We start from the raw sequence: 16277 nt of genomic DNA on the forward strand, positions 1-16277 counted from the left end.
TGGCATAACGCCTGTGAACAGTGAGGGGACTTTACAGTGCATTTCTACTTCCTCAGCAGGTTTGTTCTCTGCTCAGTGGTCTCTGGTATCTCAGACTTGATAGAGGAGGTCTGGTATATTTCTGTATGGCCTCAGAATAGCGAAACTGCTGTAGGATGACCTCGTTGATCTTAATCACGGGCTAACTCTGTACTGTCCCTAAAGATGCCTGAATTTAAAGGGTTAGTTCACCCAAAAATGTAATTGTCATCAATTATTCGCATTCATGTCATTCCAAATCCTGTAAGACACAAATGAAGATATTTTAAGTGAAATCTGATAGATTTCTGGCCCTCCGTTGACAGTCCATGCAACTACAACTTCAGAAACTAATCCATATGAATTGAGTGGTTTAGTCCAAAGTTTTTCTGGATTGCTTTATATAATGAACAGATTGAATTTACACTTTTATTCACATATAAATTGATCAGCAAACATAAACAGAAGCTCCGTCATACTTGCTCAAACCTCATTTGTTCTGGCGGAAGCTCGAATGTGCTGCGTAACACGAGTATAAACCTCATTGTTTCTCGCATGTCAAGCAAACATGCTTGAGCTTCTGTTTACCACAACTGATGTGTGAGTGGAATGTTTAAACGTAAATAAAAGCCTAAATTAAGTCTGTTTATCATATAAAGCAATGGTGTCTCTTATAGACCCCCTGTGGCGAAAATAAAGTTTTTAATGTTGTTTATATGTCTATGTGGTTTTATTTATTTATAGGGGGGAAAAAAATGCGGTTTGAAATATCTATTATATCACAAACTACCTTGTTACCAATCACGTCAATGTGCCAGTGATAAAGCTTTAGCATATCATTACCATGCTGTGAAGCCAGGCTATCCCGGTATTTTTTTCTGTTGAAATGAAAAATAGGGTAGATTTAGCAATATAGCGGGTGTATTACAATGCTGTGATGAACTATACGCCTTTCTCCACTGACGTTCTAATGGGCCGTTAACAAAGAACACGTTTTCCATTCCAATGCGCTACTTTTCCTTTGTTTTTCTATGTAAACACGTGCTAGACGGATGTGTATGACCGTTATGCTCGTCTTGCGTCTTTTGCAGCGAGTGAGTGAAGGCGGGGCTAATTAGCACATTTATAGATCCGCCAATACTAAATGAAACAAGGCTGTAGAGTTACATTCAATCTATTTTAAGGCATGACGGTTTTTTTTTCATAGGAAAAATGTTTAAATATGTCATTTTGGTGATCAAAGATAAGTTTTAAGGGATAAAATTACTGACCACAGATTGGATTGATTCATATGGATTTGTTTTACGATCTTTTTATGTACTTTTTGAAACTTTATAGACTGACTAACATTTGAATGAATCATTTGATACAATTATTGTGTACATACATGTTTAGTTACACTGTTGACCCTTCCCTTACCCCTTTAAAGGTTTAGCTCACCTAAAAATGAAAATAATGTAATTTATTACTCACCCTCATGCCGTTCCACACCCGAAAGACCTTCGTTAATCTTCCGAACACAAATTAAGATATTTTTGTTGAAATCCGATGGCTTAGTGTGGCCTTCATAGCCAGCAATGACATTTCCTCTCTCAAGATCCATTAATGTACTAAAAACATATCTAAATCAGTTCATGTGAGTACAGTGGTTCAATATTAATATTATAAAGTGACGAGAATATTTTTGGTGTGCCAAAAAAAACAAAATAAGTTATATAGTGATGGCCGATTTCAAAACACTGCTTCAGGAAGCTTCAGAGCGTTATGAATCAGCGTGTCGAATCATGATTCGGATCGCATGTCAAACCGCCAAACTGCTGAAATCACGTGACTTTGGAGCTCCGAAAAGCTGATTAGACACGCTGATTCATAATTCTCCGAAGCTTCCTGAAGCATTGTTTTGAAATGGGCCATCGCTATATATAAGATATTATTTTGTTTTTTGGCGCACCAAAAATATTCTCGTCACTTTATTAATATTGAACCACTGTACTCACATGAACTGATTTAAATATGTTTTTAGTACATTAATGGATCTCGAGAGAGGAAATGTCATTGCTGACTATGCAGGCCTCACTGAGCCATCGGATTTCAACAAATATCTTAATTTGTGTTCTGAAGATGAACGAAGGTCTTACGGGGGTGGAACGGCATGAGGGTGAGGTAATAAATGACATTATTTTCATTTTTGGGTGAACTAACCCTTTAACCCACCCTTAAACCTAACCATAACACCAAATTTCTTCCTAACCTTACCCATATCTCCCCTCAATAGCAGCAAAAGTGTTTTGCATGAACACAATAGTACGTAGTAGTTCAAGAACACCAAATATGAAGTGTGACCAAACTTCTTATGTTCTTTTGTTGTTAATGGACCTGAAAAGTAGACAGGAAAGTTGTAGAGGAAAGGCAAATGGGAACAGGCCAGATTCAAACCTGTTTTTCCATGAGCACAACAGCTTTTTTATGTGTAGTGCTACCCACTGTGCCATGGCTTGAATAGAAAACTTTCTATAGGCTACATTGTGTTTCGCCACTTGCAGAGGAACAATTCAGGCTCAGAGAACCCCAGCGATGTGTTTCGCTTCATAGTTGAGGAGCGAGTGCAGTGCTGTCAGACACAGAAGGTGCGGTACACACAGCGGGTGGACTACCTTATGCAGCTTCCTACACCCCTGGAGGCAGCCAGCAACAGAGGTAATACCTTCTACAATCTGAACATTGCTCCTGCTCTACAAAAAGTTAAAATGTGCGGTTATTACTTTAAAGAGCTATTTCTACCTGATCTGCCTCTAAAAAAGTAATAAAACCTAATATTGTTAGGTGATTAATTTATAATAAATATTTTTTGACTTGAATAAAACCAGTGTATTCATTTGTTTGTTTTTAAGTTTAATGACATTTTATGAATCCAATGTGCAGGTAGACATATTTGTGTTTTATTTGCTTATGGTTTTGTCGTTTGTACAGAGGAGCTAATAGCATTTGAGAGTAAGCGGAAGGAAGCTGAGGAGAACATGCGGCCCCCTCCAGAGCCGGTGAGAGCCCGAATCCCCTTCACTGCCTGTCTGCAAGCCTTCACTGAGCCCGAGAATGTTCCAGACTTCTGGAGCTCTGCGCTGCAAGCCAAGTCAGCTGGAGTGAAGTAAGCAAGGTTCTGGTTTTGAGACCTTTGAATGACTTGCAAAACAGTCAGCAAAAGTTAGAAGAATATCATGGGGTTTACATCAACAATATTCTTATATGCTATTTAATTATAATATACATTCTTATTTTCTTAATTTTTATATATATATATATATATATAAATATATAAAAATATATATAATATATATACATATACATAATGAAAGTTATAATAAGTTATAATAAAGTGTATAATCATAAATCCCTAGGCTGGCTAATAAAGTTGTCTATACAGGTTAAAAACCCCTACTCTCTAAGACTGTCTTTTTCTCTGTCTTTTTCTCTTCTTAGGACTTCTCGTTTCGCATCTTTCCCCGAGTACATGGTTGTGCAGATAAAGAAGTTCACATTTGGTGTTGATTGGGTGCCCAAAAAGTTAGGTGTGTAAGTTTAAGTGGTCTTGATTTGATGTTGTATTTTGACTTCACGTTGTAGTTAAAGTAACACATTGCTGGCCAAAGCATGTACAAAATGTTGGATCATTTTGTTTTTAATCCATTCAGCTCCTGCCAAAGCAGATTTATTAATATGTCATGTTCTTGTTTGTCATCTGTGTCTGCCTATCACATGCTCTCTTGTGCAATTCAGACCATCACATGCCGTGCATGTTGAGCAATGCATCATGATTGCTTGCATGAAAAGACTATCGGTTTGCAAGGTGTTATGTTTGTTCAGCAGAAGCTTTTCCCTTGTCCAGCAGAGGGTACTGTAACACTGTTTTTCTACATGACAAATTTTGGGATCAGAGAAAGTTTGCAGTTCTGTGGTGGAGCAAAATGTTGGGAAGGTGTTTGGAAAGGAATAATGGCCAGAGTCTGTTCTGGGTGTATCAGCATACAGTACATATCTTTTTGTCATATATATGATTTCCTTCAAAGATCTTTTTTATGTGCTACAGATATATCTGTAGATGTGCCTGATTTCCTGGACTTGAATCGCCTCCGGGCAACAGGGCTACAGGCAGGAGAAGAGGAACTGCCTGACCTTACACCTCCCATTGTCATTCCTGAAGACACCAGAGGTGAGAAACTACTACCATTCAAAAGGTTGGGGTCCGTAAGATATATATATATATATATATAATAGAGAGAAAGAGAGAGAGAGAGAGAGAGAGAGAGATAGATATATAGACAATATTATTATTATTATTGTTATTGTAAAGAAATTTATTTAGCAAGAATGGATTAAATGGATCAAAAGTTACAGTAAAAACTTTTAAATTGTTACAAAAAGCTTATATTTCAAATAAATTTTTCATCAAAGAATCATGAAAAATGTATCACAAAAATAAGCAGCATAACTGTTTTCAGCACTGATGATAATAATAAGTTTCTTGAGCATCAAATCAGCTTATTACAATGATTTCTGAATATATATTATGTGGCACTGAAGACAGGAGTAATGATGCTGAAAATTTGGCCTTGCCATCACATATATATATATATATATATATAGATAGCTATATATATCTATATATATATATATATATATATATATATATATATATATATATATATATATATATATATATATATATAATTGCAGTGTAATCAAAACAACCTGCTTGAAATTGCACAATTGTATATTGTTCCCTTTTGCTCTGTACTAACTAAGTCTTGTTTTCGCATTCAGACAGTTCAACAAACAACTCTTTGGAATGTAAGTACCACTTTGATTGTAAATATTCCATACATTTATAACTGTACACATGCACTACAAAAATATTTTATATTTATTAAAGTATTAAAAGTTTTTATGAACTGCTTTAATTAGCCTCAAATATAATCTGTATATCTATTGTTAGTTGTGGGATGTTGATTTGAAGCAACCATTTTCTTTACCTGTTCCTCAGCTCCAGAAATAGATGAATCATCCGTGATGCAACTGGCAGAGATGGGTTTCCCTCTGGAAGCCTGTCGGAAGGCAGTGTACTACACTGGGAATATGGGGGCAGAGATGGCCTTTAACTGGATAATAGCGCACATGGAAGAGCCAGGTAGGACCTCGTATCTTGACTGAACCGACACATTTTGAACAAAGGCATATCCTTTGTGTCCTTTGCTTATTCCATATAAAAGCATTTAAAATAATAATAATTATGTAAAACTACAAAATGTTCCATATGCAAATAACAAATTATGTATATTTGTTATCGTCTAAAACTTGCAGCTGAGACAGTATTAAAAGTATGAGATCTTATTTGTTCTAATGGCCTGGTCACATAGTCTTGTAATCATGGGGAAAACACTGACGTGTCTGCCATTTTAGCTCCATTGGCTAAAAGGTTGTAGCCATTTTGTTGGAACTGAAGTGTGGGAAAAAGTCTAATTGAGCAGAAGACAGTGTCACCTAATTACATGCTGCTTCGAAAGGAACATTGTAGACATTTAACTCAAATGAACTTACAGTCTTTTTCATATGAGTCATCCAGTTGACATTCTTTTAAAGAACTCCAGCACAGTTTCACAACAATATTTACTAAGGTGATTCTCAACTGGTTTTGCTTTAGGCCTCATTGGAAATCAAACTGGGAATTAATTTAGTATTGAAATTGTTTATGATCCAAAAGTTATTTTCAAATTCAACAACAAACATGTGGACCAGATACTAGGCCAATTTACAATACAATATTGTAATTGAGTATTTGGTTTCTAAATGTCTTATGAATTCCATTGTTGAAATCAATAATTTGCAAAACACATTGTGGTCAGAAAAAAACAAACTCTCTCTCTTGTATATAGTGTAGTCTGGGTGATATCCATGGCTATGTGAAGCATCTGCCAAATTAGTCTGGTTTCTACCAAGATGAATTTGCATTACAACAGTGTAGAGTTTAATGTGACGTACAGCCTTGAACGTCACCAACAAAAGATAGGTTATTAAACTTTTATAAGGGAGGAGAAAATTATTCTCCTATTTTGCTATCCCAACTATGTACGAAAGGAATATATAGTTAATTGTATTTTTTTCAGAACTGACCATTTTAACTGCTGTCTATGCTGCATTCAGGATAAATAAGCTGCATGTGCTTTGTGAGGCTCATTATCTGGGTTCCAGCCACAGGGGAATATTTCATGTTCGGAGCATGCCATGTGACGTAAAGAGTTGCGTAGTTTTATTGATAGGGAAAGATTCATGCCAAAGGAATTAATCCAAATGCAATTTAGATCTAAGCTGCTTTATATTATTGGTCTAAGAATGTTCTAGCTGAGTAGATTTACACAAGAAGTTTACACAAGGTTGTATTTCAAGTCTCTTGCTAGGCACCCTTGTTTATCACGGTGCTTCTGGCTAATAAACACAGTCCTCACACTTCAGCGTCACCTGTGAGCTGGGAATTCTGTTCTCCTCACTTTCTTGCCCCAGTTAAGCAGCCACCTGAGATCACAATCAGACTCTCTACACACAAACAGAGTCTCTAGTGGTCCAAACACCATTAGCTTCACATCTCCTGGACTCGTGTGGCTTACGTCGGCTCCACAGCTACAGCTGGGCCTGTTCCTATATAGTCGCCACTGACAGTGGTTATTAATATAGAGTGTGTTACACATAGCTTCATACCATTTTTTTTAGTCTTACATTAGTTCTTCTGTACTGTGGAGGTGATATATGGCTAGTCTAAAGAAAGCAAAAATCTTTTTTTTTTTTTTTTTAAATCAAACATTTAGTCAGAAATCTGCTCTGCCTGATTTTATAATAAAATTGATACTTTCAGTCTATCTATAATTATAATTACATTATAATGTAAAATATATTTAAAAAGTAAATTTCACCCAATATTACAATTTTACTGTTTATAATTATAAAAATAGATATTTTAGATGTTATTATAAAATGGATAATATAAAGATTAGATTTAAATTTTCTAATCTAAAACCGAAACTTCAGAGATGCATTTCCCTTTTGTTTAGATATCTGCATGGTACAATAACTTCTAATTTGAATAAAAATGGTATAATTCATATTTAATTCATAATAAATATGTTAATTAATATGTAATAATTACATTTATGTTTAATTTCTATACTTATTTTCTCCATTATTTCCATAATTATGTGCAGTGGCAGCAGTTTTTATAGAAACATTAAGGAACTGGAGGTTGTGATTAAATATCATGGCTAAAGTCCATTGTTAGGCATGGCACACAGGAGTGCCTTTAATACTTAATTAGAATGTTTGTTCATATAGGGCTGAGGCAGGTCAGTTTGTAGTTGCTAGTGGCCAAACATGGTGCTGTCATACAGTGTGTTTGTGTGTGTGAGCACAGCATTTGATCTTGAACATTAAAGGATTAGTTGCAGACTACAGGGAATGGATTACATGGCTCGTGTTCATTTGAATTTCCGGTTTATCTGTGTAATCTCAATAGGGCAGTGAGTGTGATATTTTCATCCTCTCTGCACACTTGGTGAATAAATCTGTAGTCTAGACTGAATCTGAAATTCTTCTTGAGATACTTTGAATTTAAAGGACTACATAATACTTGGTGTTACATCTACTATCTGCATTGTCTGTGTTGTGATATGTAGTATATGTGTGATAAAAGACTTGGTTTACACTTTATTGTAAGGTGTCCTTGTTACGGTGTAATTATATATTTAAGTACTGAGTAATATTAATTAACAGCATGTACTGTACTTACTATAGGGTCAGTGTTAAGTTTGGCTTAGGGTTAGTTGCATATAATTTACTGTTATTACTATTACTGTCTCTTACGTCTCTTGTGAAACTAACTAACTGCAGATTTTGCCGAGCCTCTGGCAATTCCCTCTTACATGGAACCAGACCTGCTCAGCCCCAGCCTCCCTACTACCAGTGCTCTGGACAACCAGCCTCCAGAAGAGAGCATCTCCATCCTCACCTCCATGGGCTTCCCCAGACATCACACAATCAAGGCTCTCAAAGCCACAGTGAGTGTCCTGCCTCATCTGCTTCATAGACAGTTGCCCATAAAAAGAATTTGGATACCTAGGTCAAACTTAAATGTATGAATGTCATTATGATAAACTACGCCTGTGGTTACTCTGCTAGAACATATGTGTGAACTTTCCATATACATCCATCTACTAAAAAATTACCTTGAGACCAGCTGGTTAAATGTAATTTCAGAAATAGCTCAAGTTAGTTCTGATAAAAGTTCTAATGTCATTTGTTTGCAGATGAAATTCATGCATTTAAAGGGTTAGTTCACCCAAAAATGAAAATTAAGTCATTAATGACTCACCCTCATTTCGTTCCAAACCCGTAAGACCTCTGTTCATCTTCGGAACACAGTTTAAGATATTTTAGATTTAGTCCGAGAGTTTTCTGTCCCTCCATTGAAAATGTATGTACGGTATACTGTCCATGTCCAGAAAGGTAATAAAAACATCATCAAAGTAGTCCATGTGACATCAGTGGGTAGAAGTTTTTGAAGCATTGAAAATACATTTTGGTCCAAAAATAACAAAAACTATGACTTTATTCAGCATTGTATTCTCTTCCAGAATCCTCTCCATTGAATTGATTCCATTGAATCCTTTCATCTGTCGGCATTGGTAATGCACTTTTACGTCGCCATGGTTGTTTTTGGCGATTAGGACATCCGTCACATTTTGAAGCATCGAAAATACATTTTGGTCCAAAAATAACAAAAACTACGACTTTATTCAGCAAAAACAACCACTGCATTACCAATGCCGACAGATGAAAGGATTCAATGGAATCAATTCAATGGAAAGGATTCCGGTAGAGAATACAATAATGAATAAAGTCGTAGTTTTTGTTATTTTTGAACCAAAATGTATTTTCGATGCTTCAAAAACTTCTAACTAACCCACTGATGTCACATGGACTACTTTGATGATGTTTTTATTACCTTTCTGGACATGGACAGTCTTCCGTACATACATTTTCAATGGAGGGACAGAAAGCTCTCGGACTAAATCTAAAATATCTTAAACTGTTTTCCGAAGATGAACGGAGGTCTTACGGGTTTGGAACGAAATGAGGGTGAGTCATTAATGACATAATTTTCATTTTTGGGTGAACTAACCCTTTAAGTGTACAAAAGTGTCCATGTACCTTTTAGGGCCACTGTATATTGGATGTTACTGATTTGAACTGTTCCTAGCTGCAAATTTTAGATGTGATTCTTTGGCAGGAATATAATTATCATGCTCCGTCATGTTCCACAGACGCAACATGTTTCAGCATGTCAGAATCCGTTTTGTCACTCGCTGCTCTTCAACCAAGCATGTGAGATCGGAGAAGCTGATCTCTTCTGTTGAACTGTTTGGTTACTTGGCTAACCTTCACATTGTCTTAATGTACTGTATGTTTGAAAGTTCATACTTTTCCTTTTTTTTTTTTTTTTTTTTTTTAAGGAATTGTGATTTTTATTGGTTTGAAGTTCTTCAGAGATCATGCTGTTATTTAGTACAAATTAGCTTGGTAACTAAATGTATATATACAGTACCATTCAAAAGTTTTGAGTCAGTAAGATTTTTTTATTTAAAAGAAATTGATAGTTTTATTCAACAAGGATGGATTACATTAATTAAAAGTGACTAAAGAAATGTGTAATATTACAAAAACATTATTTTTCAAATGAATGATTTTCCTTTGAATTTTCTATTCATCAAATCTATATACATGTGTGTGTATATATATATATATATATATATATATATATATATATATATTACAGTACAGTCCAAAAGTTTGGAACCACTAAGATTTTTAATGTTTTTAAAAGAAGTTTCGTCTGCTCACCAAGGCTACATTTATTTAATTAAAAATACAGTAAAAACAGTAATATTGTGAAATATTATTACAATTTAAAATAACTGTTTTCTTTTTGAATATATTTCACAAAGTAATTTATTCCTGTGATGCAAAGCTGAATTTTCAGCATCATTACTCCAGTCTTCAGTGTCACATGATCCTTCAGAAATCATTCTAATATGCTGATCGGCTGCTCAAGAAACATTTAATGTGTACAATTGTACAAAATATTTGTGTACAATATTTTTTTTCAGGATTATTTGATGAATAGAAAATTCAAAAGAACAGTGTTTATCTGAAATCTAATCTTTTGTAACATTATAAATGTCTTTACTGCCACTTTTGATTGATTTAATGCATCCTTGCTGAATTGTGTATAATGCTACAGAAGCTTTGTATTTCAGATAAATGCTGTTCTTTTGAACTTTCTATTCATCAAGGAATCCTGAAAAAAAAAAAGTACACAACTGTTTTCAACATTGAAAATATTCATAAATGTTTATTGAGCAGCAGATCAGCATATCAGAATGATTTCTGAAGGATCATGTGACACTGAAGACTGGAGTAACGATGCTGAAAATTCAGCTTTGCTTCACAGGAATAAATTACTTTGTCAAATATATTTAAATAGTACACAGTTATTTTAAATTGTAATAATATTTCACAATATTACTGTTTTTTTACTGTATTTTTAATTAAATAAATGTAGCCTTGGTGAGCAGACAAAACTTCTTTTAAAAACATTAAAAATCTTAGTGGTTCCAAACTTTTGGACTGTACTGTGTGTATATAATATAATATAATATAATATAATATAATATAATATAATATAATATAATATAATATAATATAATATAATATAATATAATATAATTAATATAATATAATTAATATAATATAATATAATATAATATAATATAATATAATATAATATAATTTTTTTTTTTTTTTCAGAATTTTTGATGTTTATAATGTTATATGTTTAACATTATTGCTTCATAGCAGGACCTGCTTCTTCTTGAATATTTCTTTTTGGCTTTGTGTTTGAGTCAGTGTGGTGGTGTTTTTCGTATCTGTGCATGTGTGTGTACGTGTGTTTAAAAATAGCCTCTCAAACATCCAATAATAGCGCAGTAACAAGTGGACATCTTCAACCTACGTCGTTCACATTTGTCCAGGAAAAGATGAGGGCGTCAGGGCACATTTGCTTCCACTGCTGGCATTTGCAGTGAATCATGGCGCTATTTCAGATTAGTGCCTATGCCTAAATGAGTCTTTTGACCACGCTAGAATGACCTCAGTTAAATCAAGGACTTTCGACTGGTCTGAGCAGTTTAAAAATGGCTCTTTGCCTGAGGATATAATTTTCGATGTTCAGTGTTTTCTTGTGAAATTAAAGCTTGCCATGTTTTTTGTCCAGTTAGGCTGTTAGTAACCTAAAAAAGTGGTCCATGTTTATTAAGAGCTCCTCCACTCAAGTGATGAAAGTATTTTGTCTTTTAGCCTGAAGGCAGCAGTAAAAATGTATTACAGTATCGTTAAGTGAAATTTTGTCTTTCTTCTACTCCTTGTCTGACTATATAGAACAACAACTTGGAGCGAGCTCTTGACTGGATATTCACACACCCAGACTGTGAGGAAGAGACTGAGGCTATGTCAGACACAGCAGACACAGAGCCGAACGATAACAGCTTCTCAAACGCCAATGCCCACAGCGACTCCTCGCTCTCTCCAGATCAGGACCTGTCCAGCCCCCGCGTCAGAGACGGACCAGGGCGTAAGTGCCCACTGACTATTAAATTCAACAAACAGAGGGTCAACACATACTAAGGAGTACACACATTGCTGGTTTGATATTTCATTCATTCATTTCATTTTTTTTCTTTCTCAAAGGTTATGAACTGTTTGCCTTCATCAGTCACATGGGAACATCCACAATGTCTGGTCATTATGTGTGTCATATCAAAAAAGAGGGCAGGTATGCTGATTATAATGTGTGTTATTTATTTGCACATTTTCATTTTGTGGATGTTACAATCAGACCGATTGCCGAGAACATCTAAAAAACAATTGTTTTGTGCCTGTAAAGAACAAACAATGATGTATAGTTGAATGATTATACATGTAAAAATTGAAAAATTGAAACCTGTAAATGTGTTAAAATGATAAAGAAAATAAAACCTATTTTAATAAATATAAGGAAAACGCATTTTAAAGTAAAACTTTTTACACATTAATTTAAAATGTTTTAATTAATTTTTATAAATAAATTCATAAATATTTTAACCAATTATAATTACATTCATAAACAAGAATAAATGTTTAAAATAAATATTTTATCATTTATAAATGTTTAAATAAAATTATAAATAATTTAACCAATTATAATTACATTTATAAACAAGATTAAATGTTTAAAATAAATAATACAACCAATTATAATTACATTTATAAACAAGTATAAGTGTTTATAATTGGTTAAATTATTTATTTTAAACACTTATACTTGTTTATAAATGTAATTATAATTGGTTAAATTATTTATAATTTTATTTATACATTTATAAATGATAAAATATTTATTTTAAACATTTATACTTGTTTATAAACGTAATTATAATTGGTTAAATTATTTATTTTAATTACATTTATAAACAAGTATAAATGTTTAAAATAAATATTTTATCATTTATAAATGTATGTATAAATAAAATTATAAATAATTTAACCAATTATAATTACGTTTATAAACAAGTATAAATGTTTAAAATAAATAATTTTTATCATTTATAAATGGATAAATAAAAATATATATATTGTAATGTAAAATTAAATAAATGATACAATTTAATTGTTTGGAAAAATGTTTATATTTATAATATATATAAAATTATTTTAAAAAATATAATTAGGAAAAAAATAAAGAATGAGTTAAAAATGATAAATTTTTGATGTTTTTTTTTTAATTTTATCATTAGAATTTTAAAATGGGCTTATTAGAAAAAAAAATATTTAAAATGAAAGAAATAAAAAATAAATGTAATAGATGTATGTGTGTGTGTGTAAAACTCAATTTTTTTTCCCCACTTCTCTAGATGGCTGATTTACAATGACCACAAAGTTTGTTTGTCAGAGAGACCCCCTAAAGACTTGGGCTACATGTACTTTTACCGGCGCCTGTCAAGCTGCTAGATCTGGACCTTCACAACCTTATGCACAGCCATTTGGCCAGAGAGGTGTGTGGGGCACCACTGACACTGCTGGAAACTAGGGAAGCATTTACATCTGTGAGACGGAGAGAGAACCTCTCAGTCCCTGCCAAGACCCACACAGACACTAATACCACAGGAACGGTCGAGCGGGGAAACGAGTGTGTGTGTCGTCTGTCTGAGTTTTGTTTATTCGTTCGTCTTGTGTCTGCTTTAAAGGTACAGTGGGATGTGTGCAATTTTACGTATGCAGATTATTTTCCTAATATATTCTCAAATTATTTGTTATGTTTCTCTTTGAATACTTTAAGCTCCTGTGCCAGTATTTTCAAGGCGTACTTCTTTTGAAAACATAACACGTGCCTGCATTTACAAATGTTATTACTGCCATCTCAGAATGTACTCACTTCAGTTCAGTTCATGTTCTTTGGGTTACCTAGTTGTTCAACAACAACAAAAAATCTGTCAGAGTAGATTTCAAATAGAGATCATGTTAAGTGGATTTTGATGAATCTGCAATCGATCTATAATGTAATGTTATTACACAAAAACATTTGTTTTTGAATCATGCCCATAGAGGAAAAAAGTTAATTGAAATGTTGGACTGTGGTCCTTGTTTGGTAGGTATCGCTGGTATCTATCGCTGATAGATGTGTGCTAGATTTATGTTCTAGCATTTGGATTGATCCATATTTGTGGCATCATCGACTGATTTTTAAAAAAAAATTTTTGTTTTTTATAATGGAATCTATATTTCAGGTTTATTCTCCCCAACTACAAAAGTTTGTCCAGTTTCTATACCTTCAGGCAGAAGTAGACCTTTTTATATATATATATATATATTCAAGAACATTGAGCCTCATTTATTGGCATGGCTTTAAAAATATTTTGTTTGTACAATATCATTACATTCAACTTTAAGTCCATGATAGCTTTCAGTCAGTCTGTGATATCTGACCAGAAAGTGCACCAATATCATATTCATGCAATGTTCAAGTGCTTTACTTTGATCGTATCTTTAGCAGTTTAAAGACTGGAATGCATTTGAAGTTGTTTCGTTTCATTTATTTCCAGTCAGAATGTAAAACTATTTTTATCCCATACCTAAGCAATATGTGATGACATACTGCATAGAGCAGAATTATATGCAGTATTATTCATAGAATGATCTCAGATACATGTATGTATCGGTGCTCAGTGTTACCAAATCACAAGCTCTTAAGCTTTACAACATATCTGACAAACATGGCTCCACCTCCATTACCTTCAAATCTTGGACATTTCATTTATTTGCCGAAGAAGCATGTCATTACCAAACAAAACCCGTATTCGTTCTTGGTATTAAAGTGTTTTATTACGCCGTGAACTTCAGTCTGAAGGTTAGCGCTGAATTAAAGTTTAATATTCATTGTTTTACGACGTGATCTCGCTCAGGCTGAGGTGGGGCCTGTTCATCTCAATTTATTTCAGCTGATGTTGCACATTTTGTTGAAGATTGTACCCTGTCATGTTTCTTTCTAATGTGCACTACCCGTTACTTGGGAGGTCCGTGTCTTTGTCCATTTACCTCGTGTTGTGCATGTGTCTTCCTTTGGCGTATCCATCTGAGGTTCTCTCACTCTTTCTCTTCCTCTCTTTCTAACAATGAATGAATATTCATATCCAGTTCCTCCTGTTTCTCTTTCTCTTTTCTTTCTGCTCTTTTTTGTCTTTATATTGGGTGTGAAAGTGGATGCTTTTACCTCACCTTTATTAAACATGCCTTGATTTTTTTTTTTTTTTTTTTTTTTCAGAATGTGCACTAAAACTCCAAAGTTAGTCAGTTGACATTTTGCAATATATTATTGATTTTTAGCGAGTTCTGTTTTTCATGGAACTGAAGGTTAAGTGGTATGTTTTTATTGTTGAACTTTTTTTTTTTTTTTGCAAAAATGGTGTGCCAATTCTGTAGCTACTATACAAACTTGCCCACTTGTTTGTTATAAGGTTTTTTTTAATGGATTTTCTGATCCATATATATAAACACACAGTCATGGCAAATGTGGGAATCCTCATTTGAAAATCTGTTCAAACATACTTGTGGATCAATGTTTGGATTGTTCAATAAAATCCACAATTGTTTATCTGTATCATTTTCATATTTGGCGATGCCAGTATTGAAAGAGGAGATTTTATCCATGGAACCATTTGTTTGTGAGTCCCTTAACAGCTAAATGGACTCATGGCAATGATTTTTGATCGACAACAACCAGGCATACAACCAACGAGCAACAACCAGGCATACAAACTCTATTACAATGTTTTATTTTAAAAGATAACTTTTGTGTATGCATCTATCTTTTAAATATTGGACCAGAGTTATTAAAGCCTTTGGCAAACATTTAAGAAAGTTTGCACGTACAAAATTCAGAAACACAGCTCTGAATGATGCATAATGTATTTGAGCCTCTAATTCTAAAGGCTTTAGTAAATCTGGCTATTGCAATAGTAATATAAGTGACTATAAAGAACGTCTTGTTGAGATTTTACCCACGGCATTGAAAAAAACCTCCTTGTTATTTCTAGGTATTTTACGGTTAATATGCCGTATTCTTCAGATCAATATATATATATATTGTTAAATGCAAAATTTTGTGATTACAGTGATAAATAAGTCATAGAAATGAAGGGTATAGATTAAAATAGGCATGTCAAGTTCATGCATATAAATAAATCTACAGCATTCAAAAATAAGTATATTCGGCATGCGATCATACATCAGGAGTATTTCTGGAGCATGAATTCATCTAGACAATCACACCTGAGATTGTATAAAGTTCTAGAAAAGAGGAGGTTTGGCCTCAGGCATTAGAGAATCTACAGTATCTACTGTAACATTCGGCTACAAAGCACAAGTCTGTTCTAACTGTATCGATGAGCATTTACAGGACTTTTCAAATAGTTTCGGATACAGAATAATAAAACAAATACAGAGTGCAGTAATTAAATAAATATAATAACAATAACACTTGATAATGGGTGCTTGAATGGCTTTGCATGCTTGTTCATTGATACATATTATTTAATAAATAAATTCTTCCACTTTGTGTGGGGATAATG

General features: G+C 33.5%; 1 protein-coding gene across 1 annotated transcript in view; it reads left to right on the forward strand.

Annotated features, from left to right (window-relative positions):
• usp13 (ubiquitin specific peptidase 13) overlaps positions 1 to 14973 on the forward strand; it is a 29382-nt gene extending 14409 nt beyond the window's left edge. The window contains exons 12-21 of the mRNA XM_067373224.1: positions 2562 to 2715; positions 2989 to 3163; positions 3496 to 3584; positions 4103 to 4225; positions 4837 to 4863; positions 5057 to 5200; positions 7948 to 8114; positions 11554 to 11746; positions 11863 to 11947; positions 13065 to 14973. Of these exons, the coding sequence (XP_067229325.1) occupies positions 2562 to 2715; positions 2989 to 3163; positions 3496 to 3584; positions 4103 to 4225; positions 4837 to 4863; positions 5057 to 5200; positions 7948 to 8114; positions 11554 to 11746; positions 11863 to 11947; positions 13065 to 13161 (1254 nt within the window). The 3' untranslated portion in view covers positions 13162 to 14973. The remainder of the gene's footprint in view (positions 1 to 2561; positions 2716 to 2988; positions 3164 to 3495; positions 3585 to 4102; positions 4226 to 4836; positions 4864 to 5056; positions 5201 to 7947; positions 8115 to 11553; positions 11747 to 11862; positions 11948 to 13064) is intronic.
• The last annotated feature ends 1304 nt before the right edge of the window (positions 14974 to 16277 follow it).

This window comes from Chanodichthys erythropterus, chromosome 21, assembly GCF_024489055.1.
Source record: "Chanodichthys erythropterus isolate Z2021 chromosome 21, ASM2448905v1, whole genome shotgun sequence".
Taxonomy (NCBI): Eukaryota; Metazoa; Chordata; class Actinopteri; order Cypriniformes; family Xenocyprididae; genus Chanodichthys; species Chanodichthys erythropterus.